Source organism: Lichenostomus cassidix, chromosome 2 (assembly GCF_008360975.1).
Source record: "Lichenostomus cassidix isolate B80296 chromosome 2, HeHo_3.0, whole genome shotgun sequence".
In the NCBI taxonomy this organism is placed as follows: domain Eukaryota; kingdom Metazoa; phylum Chordata; class Aves; order Passeriformes; family Meliphagidae; genus Lichenostomus; species Lichenostomus cassidix.
The window spans coordinates 104,532,172-104,545,330 of record NC_139482.1 but is presented as its reverse complement, the minus strand read 5'-3'; the positions used below and the strand labels follow the sequence as shown (position 1 = coordinate 104,545,330).

The following is a 13,159-nucleotide window of genomic DNA, read 5'->3' as shown; positions in this document are numbered from 1 at the left end:
AAACCTGACAAAAATTGTTTTAAGTATAACATAAAATACCCAGAGTTGGAAGGAATTCAAAAGGATTGTCAAGTTCAACTCCTGCCCCTGCACAGGACAGCCCCAAGTATCACACCAGGTGCCTGAGAGCATTGTCCAAAAGCTTCTTGAACTCTGGTAGGCTAGGTGCTGTGACATTTCCCTGGGGAGCCTGATCCAAAAGTCTTAATATTGGCATTCAGAAAGGAACTACTAAAAAAAAATCAGTGTTCAAGAATTCATTCTATACAGTTCCACTTATGAAATATGTTCACAATTATCAGTAAAAAGTACTGGTTTATATTTTAAACAGTGGCCAAATTAAAAATTAACAACTGGTAGAATTTAAATGAGTTGCTGTCCCACCAACTTGATCAAATACGAAAAAACCCTAAAATCCTGTAAGTGAAATTTTTGAATTTATTCAACTGAAACACAAATAGAAATAATTATTTGTTGAACTACTACAAAGAGGCACCCTACAGGTCTCAGTAGGTTAGAATCACCAAGACAGCAGTCCAAAGTTAATTAAAGTTTAGCCAAGCAAAAATGAGCTCTAAAATACTAAATATTTACAGAGGTGCTTTGCTATCACATAGCCTAATGAAATCTGCCATGTTTCCCAACCTTTAAAGGAATTAACGAAGAATAATAAAAAACCCCCAAAACAAACTCTCAGTTTAAGTCATCACATTTGCAAAAAGAAAGCCTAACTGATTCCCAGGCTAAATTATTAATCCTATTTGTCCTCTATTATCTATCACCTGTATTTGCAATTCCACATGAGACAAATTACCAATGTGTGCTTGGATTAGCTTTAAAGGTCCAGTTGCCTGCACGTATTTCTGAAGTTTCAATTCTGTCTTTATTTGACACTCAATTCTGGGACAAAGACAGCTTAATATTTAAAACTGTTTATTAGTAAAATATAGTTTATAAAATTTTTACTCTACTTTTATTTAAATAAAGGTAGATAGGTACAGGTATTGTTCTCACTTACTGTTTTTCACTAAACATTTTCAAGGTAGTTTGATTTGCTGATCACCTTAAAGAATTTTCAGGTATATCTACTCCATCTTTTACATTGCACATAAAATAAAAATATGCAAGTTTCTGAGGAAACTTATCTTCTCCACACCAGCTCAATCTCCCAAATTTGCTGGGAAAATTTCCTCTGCAGCTAAACAAAGTGCAAAGAAATGACCAGTAGTCTGATCACTCTAATAAAGGAGAGGAGGTATGGGCTGATCACGATTTTTTAAAACTTCAAAACATTTTCAGGTGATCAGAGATACAATCATGAGGGAATTTTTTGCTTTGTTTCTCATGATATCTTTTGCCCACCCTTTCTCTAATTATTTCAATAGAAATTAAAAAAATGTAAATTACACTTCTGTTTTAAACCAAGGATATTTGTCAAATGAAACTAGAAATTTAATTCTCTAAAATATAAAACCCCCCCAAAGAGAAGTGGAAAAAGGTGATGGCAAAAAAAACCCACCTGTTTCTTGTGTTAAAACCCTCAAAACTCTAGTTTCATTCCGGATGCCATTAATAAGATTGGGCAAAGAAACCAATTAATGAAATGTTGAATCTGAAGGAGAAAAAAAACCCATCTCCTTTTCATTCATTTCACGGTTAAATATATGAACATTAAGTACTCTGGCCACCTCTCAGAGTCCATTTCAGATCATGGAAATAACTGAGCTGTAACTGCTCTTCTTGTCTCATTTAAAAGGACACAAGCATTTTCTTATATTCCAGTCATATTTTAAACCTCTTTCAAAGCCTATTCCAGTGTATTTCAGTGAGGTTAAGCAACTAGTTTGAAAACAATCTGTTGTACAGTGGAATTATTCTTTTGTACGTGGGCTTTTAATGAAGTTGGTATGTTTGTTTTTTCTTAATGAAACGCAAAACCACCACCAGCAGTTAAAATGAGAAAAAATATTATACTGGTAACTAATGGTTCAGCAGATGCGATCCACCATTATGTTGTGCCTCTTTGATATATGAAGACAAGTTTGTTTGTTTTTCTCAATCCAAACAGTGCCAGAATTTTATTTCTCCTTTGTCTTTCAGTTAAACTATAAACTTCACTTTTGCATATGGGGTTCACACAGCTTTTTGGGTGTGAGGTTTTTTGTTGTTCAGTAAAACATTCTGACCTTTATTACATGAAGGTTTTTTGACTATTTCCTCACTACAGCACAATTTCTGAAATTAACTCTGTCGAAAAGATACATATCAATAAACATACAAAATTAAGAATGCCTTGTTCTAACAGGAAACAATATCAGAAAGTTACAGAAGCAACTAAACAATTAAAGCTATAAAGACATGCAAGAAAATACACAGAAAACTATTTCAGTCTTATTCTGTACTGTAATACCATTTAGTACTCTTTCCAAAAAATCTACTTTGATTTTTTGGCAGCCATACATGTTCACTATGGAAGAGAGATTTGCATTTTTGAATTAAATAATCTTATTTTTCTTTAACAAAGGTAATGACTTCATGTGAAAACCCACAAATAAAAAAATTATTTCTGCCTACACTGCAGTTTACTGCAGAATGTCTACATAAACTTATTCTGCCAAAAACCAGTTCAACAGTACAGAATTAGACAAACTACACAAAGAGACAAACATACAGGGAAAAAAAAAAAGGAATAAATAAATGTGTTTTATTTACTGTGTTCTTTGATGGCTCCCAAGCAGTATCTACCTTGCCCACATCTTGCATGTCTTGGAGCTGGCGGAGCTGTGACAGGGTGTGGTGTCTCAGGGCTTCATGCAAGGGAGTATCCCCATCTTTATCCTGGATATCCAGCTTAGCACCTGCACGGACTAAGAGCTGAAAAGAAAGAACCCAAATTAAAACAAAAAGAAAATCCCTATTTATTCTTTTCAGAACTAACTAAAAAAATTATGGTTTAGGATTCTCTAGGAAGTTCAAAAGGGCTATTCTTTTATCTTGCTACAATTCACAGTTGAGTTTATTTAAATTTACTTTCCATACCTGGAGCTCAGCCCTCAACAAAGTAATTTATCTGTCTCATGTATCAAGCTTATTTCAGCAGAAGCCTAATGCCTGCCTGTGCTCTAAGTGCTACAAAAGACCCAATTTTAGAGGATTCTTTCTATTTTCTACTTTCTAAGACTTTAAGTCTTATAAGTCTGCCTACAAACAATGTAATGTATTACAGCCATACGTGCAATACTTTAGGTATGTACATATTCTTTACTATTAGGTTTCAATGACCTCAAAAATCACCACTTTCACACCATGCTAAACTTTACAACTTAATTTACAGTGTCCTCCCATCAGCAAAGTAGTTAAGCACGTACTTAGGTTTACCCCAATTCAGCAGAAGACATAAAAACCAATGACACTATTAAAAACTCTCTCAGAACACTTTGGAAAGTAATGAACTGTAAGGCTCATCTCTAAGGCTAATTTTAGACACCCGTTCCTGGTCACATGGCACAAAACAAGCATAAGGCTGCACAGGCCCTCCTATTCCTATGGCCTTTGCATGCAGCCCTTCCATAATTTAATCCACCAGAACTTTCTTAAACACGTTGTTAAACAAAACAACACATGCTGACAAACAAATACCAACTGCCCTTAAAAATTAAACCCTGTCACTGTTGCCATTCAGAAACATGTAGGCAGCAGCTGAGGTTTTAACTTTAGTTTTGAACTTTTGCTACTCTGCAAAACTGGGATTAGCAGTTGAGACAAAAAGCATAATCTAAAAACAGGAATGCACAAAGAGGGATCTCCCTCTTTGGAACCCACATGCTTGCAAGGAGTTTGCTTCTCAGAACCAAAGAATCTCAGGCTTCAGAAGTGGCTAAAAGGAAAATAGCTTAAAGGAAATTAAAAGTCTAATTTTCAAGGAAGTATCTGCTTGCAATTATTTGCAGTTTACCATTTTCCCCAATTTTTTCTTCTACAAGTGAAACCAAGAAAACCAGCTAATGGTTGAGACAGTCTAGTATCAACTTTTTACACTCTCTAAATGGATTTACTCTGGCTCAATTTATTTTCCCATATTCATATCTTGTGTCTGCCACTAGCTCTTTACTGCTTAGAGTTTCTCCTGGAATCCCTGACTACCATGGAACTTCAGAGTCTTTGCAGAAGTTAAAAAAAAAATTTAAAAAAAGGCAAACCACTACCCTCTATCATGGCAATAGGGCTTTTAGAAGAACCCTGCTACCTTTGACCACTATTCCACAAATGCCTGAGGGTACAAACCCAGCCCTGGAAGGTATCCAGTGGGAATTAATTTTGAAATATGGAGCCAACATGTTCTTTGCATGGCTGCATGAGCTATTTTAGGACTTCTTAAAGTTAATCCAGCTCTGAAAAACGGATACTCACAGGGTCATTCACTTGAACATTCTCAGATATAGGCATGTCAGTCCAATACACATGCTAGTTCTTCTACGTGCCCACCTTCCTGCTCATCTGCTACATTAATATTGTATTCACAGGTAATTTGTCCATTCCAGAAGGGCACAAGAGCTCACCAAACACAGCTGCCAAACAGCTTGCAGGATGCAAGTGACATTGACTCTAGGAAACCATTCTTCTGGTAGCAAGCAGTTCCAGATATAGGGTCATATCACATGTTTCACTGTAATGGGATCACACCCATCAGCCCTCGGAGAGGGAGAAATCTTATGGTAAAGTAACACTTAACAGAATACAGGTCTGCACAGGGGGGACTATTTTCTGCAGGTCTGAGTAAGAGACAGCTTTTCATACAAAATTACTCTGCAAAGAGAAAAAAATTATGCCAAAGGCCAAGGCCAGGTTGATGTATCCACTCTGAGAGCAGTGAGTGCTCTCTCTGACCCTCAAAAGCCCACACTAGCAAGGCAAACAGTCACACAGGTCCTGTATGACAGTGCACACAGGCCAGAAACGCCAACCTATGCCAGACTCCCATTTCCTGTGCTAGTAAAAAAGCTTTGTTAAATTGAAGTATTAACTTTTTCAACCATGCAAGTAAAAAAAAACAGGATAGCATTCCTTTCACCAGTGAGGTACTACTGTTACTGCTTATAGCTCTCCCAAGCTACGCGCAGGGAATGCTAAACACTCAGAGACTGAAAAGTAGTTAAGGTCATAAAAAGATGTTTCGTGTTACAATTTGAAAAAGCTATGAGCAAGAATAATTACTCATGCAGCAAGAGGCATCAGAAATGCTATTTGAAGGTCCCCTTACAGCACCACAAGACTTAGGCAAGTAAAAGCAGAACACATTATTCCCTACTCAACAAGGAAGGATGCTGGAATTGGCAACCACATAGAGGAAACCATAATGTACATGTACAAAAATTCAGCATTCCTGAAGCGTCGTTCATATTGCTGACTGACCTTCTGTGCAAATTGGCAGGCTTCTGAATTAAAAAAATGCATCAAACAAATATGCAGTGACTACATGTTGTCAAATAATTTTTAAATGTTCATGAAGTATCCATATTTCAACAGCTGTCATCAGCTTTAGTCAAATGTCATTAACCATATGGCTCACTGCAAATAAGATACTTACCCTAACAATTTGTGTATGCTGCCGTTCAACAGCAAGATGCAGAGCAGTTTGCTGGTTAACATTCTGGATATCCAAATTAGCATTGCCCTGCAAGATATTCAAAGCATTAGAGCATTATCATCTCAGCAATTCATCTACAGGCAAGGCAATCCATTAGGACACTGACTATGACCCTGAATATGATTTCTAGTTAGGGGACTTGAGAACAGCAGTGATTAAATACTTTAATTATTCACTGTACAGATGTTAATCTGTTGAATGGAACTAGGTATCAAATTTTTCAGTCCCTCTGCATCATTAGCCCATTGTGACAATCTCAAAGGCCAGTTTGACCTTTAGAGCTCAACACGTCCTTCCCTGCTCCACTGCTCCTGCATTGCGACTGCAGGCGTAAAGCAGCCAGCTATTTTCACATCAGATGGTTAACCCAAAGCATGACATTTAAATCCTTCTGAGAAAAGAGTCCTACCTGATGCACCAAAAGTTCAGCCACTTCTACATGATTATTGAGAGCTGCCAGATGCAAGGCAGTGTAACCATCATCTTTTTTCTCGTCAACAATCCACGGTCGTGGTAACTTCGACAACAACACACGCATTGCACTGCAAAAAAGCATGCAGAGATGGCATAAACACCCCTACAATGTATGCTGAATGACCACAGTAGAACAGTATTAATTCTATGAACTCTGCAGTAGTAGCTGAAATAACTGTAATATTTTTCCAAACAGAGAAAGTGGGTGAAAAGCTATACCAACAGCTCAAAGCACAATAATTTCAGGTTCACTTCCTTTAGTTAAAGCACACAAACAAACCATACAATGCCTGGAATAGTGTGAGGATTGGGTTTGTTTTTTACTACCTACCAGTAAAAATTACCTTAAAAAGGTATTCAAATACATTCTGAAACACAGGTAAAATTTTCTTCCTCAAAATCTTTATAGTGTCCTTTACTTAAATGTTTAATGACCAAGTTCCACTATATTAGATTTCTTTAAAATCACCACTTTATAAACTGATATCATGGGCCGTAACAGTTAAAACTCAGTTTCTGAGAAAAAAAAAATGGAGCAAGATCTCTTAAACACAGAGAAAATAAATGCTGAAACTGTGAAGTGAGTCGTAGTGGGATATTTTCTTAACATATAATTGTTGAGTATAACATACCATGGCAGCGTCTGGTAGTCAGGGGATAGGGTGGGGAAAAGCAATTTGATTACTACAAGTATTAAAGCAGACTAAAATCCACAAAGTCCAAAGACTGAAGTGTCAAGGGTATCAACAACACAACGTTAGATAAATTGCTCAATCATGTATTCTCTGAGAAATACAGTTTTCTTAAGCTTACATGTCTTCACTAATTCACTTAGCTTTCGGAATACGTAAGTTACCAAACTTAAATCCCTTATTGTCTTATCTTTATAAACAGCATATGCAGCTCCCTTATGACAGTTCCTTAAAGACAAACAGAAAACCAGAAACCACTACAATCTGGTGCCAAGAAACCTCTTCTGTCATCTGATGTTTCCCTACTGTTGAAGGAACATGCTATCTACAGGAGAAACAGAGCTTCTGCACGAAATTCCAATTTTTAAAATCCAAGTAATGCTTGCTAATGCAAATGGAACAGTGCCTTGCAAGGCAGATAACATGTCTGAATTAAACAGTTCTTCAATAGAATTATGATATCAAAAAATGTGGGATCTCAATAATCCTCAGAAATAGCCTCATAAATTGAGCCTCTCAGCTTTTACTGAAAAATACTCTCAACAGGTATGAATGACTGCCCTGTCAAGTAATAACCGAACTCTCCATTCATTCCAATCATCTGTCACCTTGAACATCCACGCTGAGGTGAAGTGCTATTCACTCCTAAGCTCTCTTTTAGAGCAAGTCAATGAGTTTCCTATAAAAAAAGCCCCAAAAACCTAAAAGCTGTGTCTGGGAACAGCTCAACCTAATAAGCCCTCCTGGAAAGCAGAAGAGTCCATGAGGTAGACTACTGTACCAGTAAGGAAGTGCACTCCTTCCTACAAACTGCTCAGATGCTCCCATTAACAGACCCTGCTTACTAAACATCTCCATGTTCTTCCACTACTGAGTATACAACATAAACCCTTAGTTTCATGCTTATACTGCAGCTGCCAGGATGGTGTAATAAGTGACACTTTCCCCCCCTCTGAGAATTAAGAGTGTCTAAAGGATGCACATCTAACCAACTGCATCTTCAGGCCACAGGATCACACAAGCCCACAGGAAAACAACTGCTACATGGAACATCCATAGCCAGGCTGTTCTGGATGTCTGTCCTCCTCAGAGTGGACAGAAGCCATTCTCAGCCTCTTAGGATTTTTTGTTTTCCTGGCAGAAAGCTTCTCACTTTCTCACAGTCCAAATCACTTATAACACAGCAATATAAGACAACAACACTTAACAGATTGTACATTGCTCATTGTGAGCCACTGCTTAGCTTCATAACGCCTTCTACAGCTCTCTCACGTGCTAGGAAGAAAAGACTAGAATATTTCAGAAAAAAACAATGGTAACATTAATTCTTGAAGAGATTCAGTTATGTAGGATTTTTCAAAATTAAGCATATAATTTAGTAAAACTCAAGTTACCAAAGCTTTAAGAAATGTGGCAAAATAAACCAATATCAGTTGCGCTGAAAACATACTCTATTTTGTAATGAAATGATGCCATATTCTCAAATGTTGGCACCATCAGAACTGCATTTAGCTGCTTTAGGGAGGAAGCAAGTCTGGAACACTATGGTTTGCTTGGTATCTGGACTGTATCTGGGCACACCACCACACCAGCTCTTCAGAATGCTGGGCTGACACAGAGCACATGGTAACAACAGCACAAGACTTCTACAGTGGCTTCCCCCAGGGCATCATGTCATCTAAGCTCTTTATCTTCACCTGTCAGGCTCAGTGCTTCTTAAGACTCAATAAAGCTCTTAGAGTATCTACTGTAGATCATCTAAAACACGTAATAAAACAATTCCCTATGACTGACAGTAGCAATACAACTATTGTAAAGGACCAGGAAAAGATGGAGCAACAATAACCTAATTAAAAAGCCAAGAAATTTTGCATAAACCCACAACTACAACTTGAAGAACACTATGTGAGGGCATCAACACTTAATTCTAATTACAGCCAGCTTGTCTCCAAAGTAGCTCTAGTCACTAAACAAGAAACTGTCCTAGCCAACTCAATGATATTTTATATCCTTTTCTTCAGTAATAAGAAAATTGCCAACTCCACAGATAAATAAAAGTGTAAGTACATTGACACACTTTAACAGGTGCCCAGATATGAGAATATATTTCAGAAATACCACTGACACTACTTTAACACACTTCATCTTTGAAAGAAAAGCATGAAACCAATTGACTCAGTATTTTGCACGCTATGAAGAAAAATCACTCATCCCAATATTTGTGTGTTAGCTTTATCAGATCCTCTTTCAAATCTTTTCCTATTTAGTTTGCTGTCTTATATCAGGAAAATTTTTATCTCAAGTTGAACTGAAAAATCCTTGGGGGCATCTTTCTTTCAGAGAAATGAGATGCCTGCTACATTTTTGGGTGTTTTTAAGATGTATTGGTCTTACTGGAAAAACAGAAGGACCATCAAAACAAATAAATGGCTTCTGTGCAGAATAGAATTTTATCCTACTGTTCACAGCAGAGCATCAAAGGCCCAGAAACCACTACTCAGTTGTTTTTATTAAAAAAAAAGGACTCTCTCTTCCAGACCATGCTATATTACTGGACAGCAGGATAGAAGGACTGTTTCATGGAATGACAGCTAAAAATTCTGCAAGGTATTAATATGCTACAATGGTAAATTCAGCTCAGTGGCTGCATCCTCCTCCTCATTAGATGAGAGGTAGTTTCTTCCAATTTTTGCAGGATTTTCTAGAGCTGCTGCCAAAATTTTGACAGCTAAGTGGCTACCATTCAGAGCAGCACTCACTGGAACACGCATACACTGTATCATAAAAAGTCATATTAGTGAATTAATGTTGTCAATTACACAGTAATTCTTGATTCACTCTTCCCCATGAAGTACTATAGAAGAAGTTGGGTTGCACTGCTCTGTTTTTAAGACCACAACATAGATGTGAACACTTCCTTTTATCTTGTGTACATTAAACAGACCACAGACTGCTTTCACTGCAGTTGTATTGAAAAGATCAAGAAATCAGCAAATCTATTAGTAACCCTGATCATGAAAGCAGCTAAAGAAAACTTTTCAAACTATCATCTTAACTGTATTCAACTGTAACAGATTACATGGCTGACTAAGGAGCTGCAAAGATTACTGATGAAATGCTTAAAACTCTTTATTGAAACACTGAACTTATGCCATCACTATACTTTTTGTATATTATTACCAAAGCATCACCAATAAAAAATTTTATAACAGGAAAGCTTTGGTATTTGTTGGTCAGCAATATTTTCAGCTTTGCAGGAAGCTCATAAAGATCTTGGGCCTTTTTTAGCTAAATGACTATTTGCAACTTCTGAAAATTTCTAATGGAACAACAAAAGAAAAACTTCAGTAAGAATTTTTGAGGGAGCTGTCTGTAAACCTTTAATAGGGACGAGTAAACTATTGCTTCTTTTATAGGAGCTAAACACCTGCTCAGTCAAAAAGGAATCGTGTGTATGGGGGGCTGAGACAGAGGTATCTGCTGCTTTCCCAGGCCCAGCTGCTGGGAGTACAATGACTTATACTGCCCCACATAAGTCATCCCCATAAAATGACAGTCCAGGCTCTAATAGTTACATGTGATTTGGTAGAAGGAACATCCATTAATATGGTGCTACATTTAATTAGAGATGTAGAAGAGTAACAGCAAATGCTGCTGTTGCATGCATCTTTATTTGACCTTGCCGTAAGTGTAATACTTTTTTTTTTCTTTTTAAATTCAGGTTTTTAGAGAGTCTGGAACCACAACTTAACATATATAGGATCATAGAATAGTTTGGGTTGGAAGAGACACTGCAGATCATCTCGTTCCAAACCCCTTGCCATGGAAATTCAGTAGCATGAAATGTATATTTGCAACATAAGATGCGTCACAGATCTGAACAATATGCTAATTCACTTTTAGACACAATAGAGCACTTGTTTCAACACCCATTACCAACATTAGACATACCAAAAAAAAAATCATTCTTATGATGAAAAGTTAGCATACAGTATATTATTAATTACCAACCTACATATAAAATGTTGGGGTTTATGCAGTACTTTGCTCACAGAATTTTCACAGATGCTCATCAGCACTACCTGAGAATGCAACATACAATAACAGATTTATTTGGAAAATCTACAAGATAAAAGTACTTGTAAACAAGATGAAGCTAGGACCTCATTGTATAAAAACAATTCCAGATTTAGCAATCTTAATTGCAAAGGCATCTTTACACTCTGTTTAAAAAATAAATGAACAAAAACTAGAGAAGATTCTCTGCCATCAACTGCAATTTGACTGCAGAATGAGGTAAATGAGGAAGGCTGAGGGTTTCTGGGATAGCAGTGGGGTGGGTTTCTTTGTTTGGCCTTTCAGGGTTTGTTTGTTAAGGTTTTTTAAAAGCAGATACTTAGGCAGAAAAATTTAGAAAGTCTATTTCACAATCTGCATAAGCACATTTAAGTTAAATTGCTTATGAAAGACACAATCCCACTTTTTTCCCTGAACTTCAATTCATGCATTATGTTGGCTCTACAGACACATCATTTTCATCATTTTCTAGCAAGTGAAACAACCTGCCAGACTCCTGATCTGGCAAGTTTGCTTTCAGACAGATCAATGAGATAATCCAACCTACCCCGCAACTTCATGATCACTAGAAGCAATAGGAGTAAGGAAATGACAAAGCCAGAGATGCGGGGAGGGCAGACCACCCTTTCCAGAAGCAAAGCCTGAGATCAGCATAAACTTATCAGCAATTCTATCACCAGAGGTTGTAATGATTCACTGCACTTTCTATTACAGATTTTTCTATTTTCCTGCCATTCTCCTCCCTCAGCTCAGGTTTCCACTGTCTCAGTGTGACATGGTTTCATAATGTGTTTTACAGTAATCCCGGCTTGAATATTCCCCACACACACACCACCTCTCCCACCCCCACATACTCCTCTCCAGACTCCCAACCCTGGCTCAGCTAAACCCGTTCACCTGCCTCCTCTTAAGAGCCTCAAATAGTTGAAGGAACAGTTCAGATTTAAAGACAGCTTCCATGGCAAAGTTTTCTTTTAAGGCTGTGTAGTCCGACATGTATTTCACAACACAACAGAAGCAAAACTACTTTTTACTAAATCCCTTTCTTGTCCTCTTGACTACCACCTCTGCTCAAAAAAACCTCCTCCAAAATAGTGGTCCCAACACACCATCCAAAAGGTCATCCCTTTGTGTTGGACTATTTCTCATATGGAATAGTACTCCAAGCCTGCTCACTGTGAAGCCTAAGAAACATTTGTACCAACATAGTGCAAGAAGTAACACAGGAGCAGGACAGTGCTATTTTTGGCAACCATACCATGGTAAGTGCACGTCAGCACACAACTTCAAGCCAAGTCAGCTCCCTGATCTGATTCACACCATACTCGCTGTGCAGAGTACAGAGAGAACCACTGGTAGAATGAAGAAGGAAGTATCCATCTCTCAGGAACAAGCAACAGGAAGAGATTAATACCTTAGACTGGTATTACTGAGCACACTGTACCTTGAAATTAGAGTTTAATATTTCATATCTGACCAATGGCCTAGTTAGGAAAAGTTTAGATAGGCAGGCAGTTTCCTTCTTTTTGCTTCTCAGTTTTCAAGCATTTCTTGATTTTGAAAAGTCAATTTCAATACACACGTAACCAAAGAAACAATGAGGTATATACATTTACATGGAATTCATGAAAATGTATTGCACAACAGCTTTGTCTTCAGTGTATAATTATGAAATCAAAGAGAAAAGAAAAAATATTACTTTTACCAGAAAGCTACATGCAACAGAATTTACACAGTAAGCAGTTACCAAGCACAGGATAAAATCAACACAAAAGAAGCACCAAGGGAAGTATAAATCCAAAATACTGGTCTGCTCAGGACTTTGTAATGCACTCTCGATATTACAATACTTACAATACAATACTGAACTTTGTAACTACTAATTACATCAACATAGATTGAAATGGTATTTCAATTTAATAAGTCTGTTTCATTTTAGACTGAGATTTTCAACTTTTTCATTTTTCTTGCTCCCAGGCAAAGATTTTTTTCTGTAAAATACAGAGAAAGTCTCAAAGTACTCAGACTGTTGCACTTAAACAGTTAAATTTCAGTATTTCTTCTTTAAAGGAAACATTGCATATACTCCCCATGAATATGAAAAATCCCTCTTCATATGTTGAATTAGACTTGCCACAAGCCAATTCTGTAAACATGAAAGATTAATGCAATGAGCTGTTCCCTTGATTTTTTTATTCTTCTCTTCTAAAACAATTCAGATTTTTTAAAGAACAGTAGCACCTAATTCACACATGCATTTATTTTCTTT

At 37.1% G+C, this 13,159-nt stretch overlaps 1 protein-coding gene across 3 annotated transcripts in view; it reads right to left on the bottom strand.

Annotated features, from left to right (window-relative positions):
• The window catches only part of MIB1 (MIB E3 ubiquitin protein ligase 1), an 80,314-nt gene that overhangs the window by 20,043 nt on the left and 47,112 nt on the right, over nt 1–13,159 (bottom strand). For 2 of the 3 annotated variants that reach the window (XM_085052681.1, XM_085052682.1), the window contains exons 13-15: nt 6,057–6,189; nt 5,588–5,674; nt 2,713–2,874 (exon numbers count right to left, since the gene is read on the bottom strand). In XM_085052681.1, coding sequence (XP_084908807.1) covers nt 2,713–2,874; nt 5,588–5,674; nt 6,057–6,189 — 382 coding nt within the window. The remainder of the gene's footprint in view (nt 1–2,712; nt 2,875–5,587; nt 5,675–6,056; nt 6,190–13,159) is intronic. The other variant, XM_085052683.1, reaches the window with a different exon arrangement.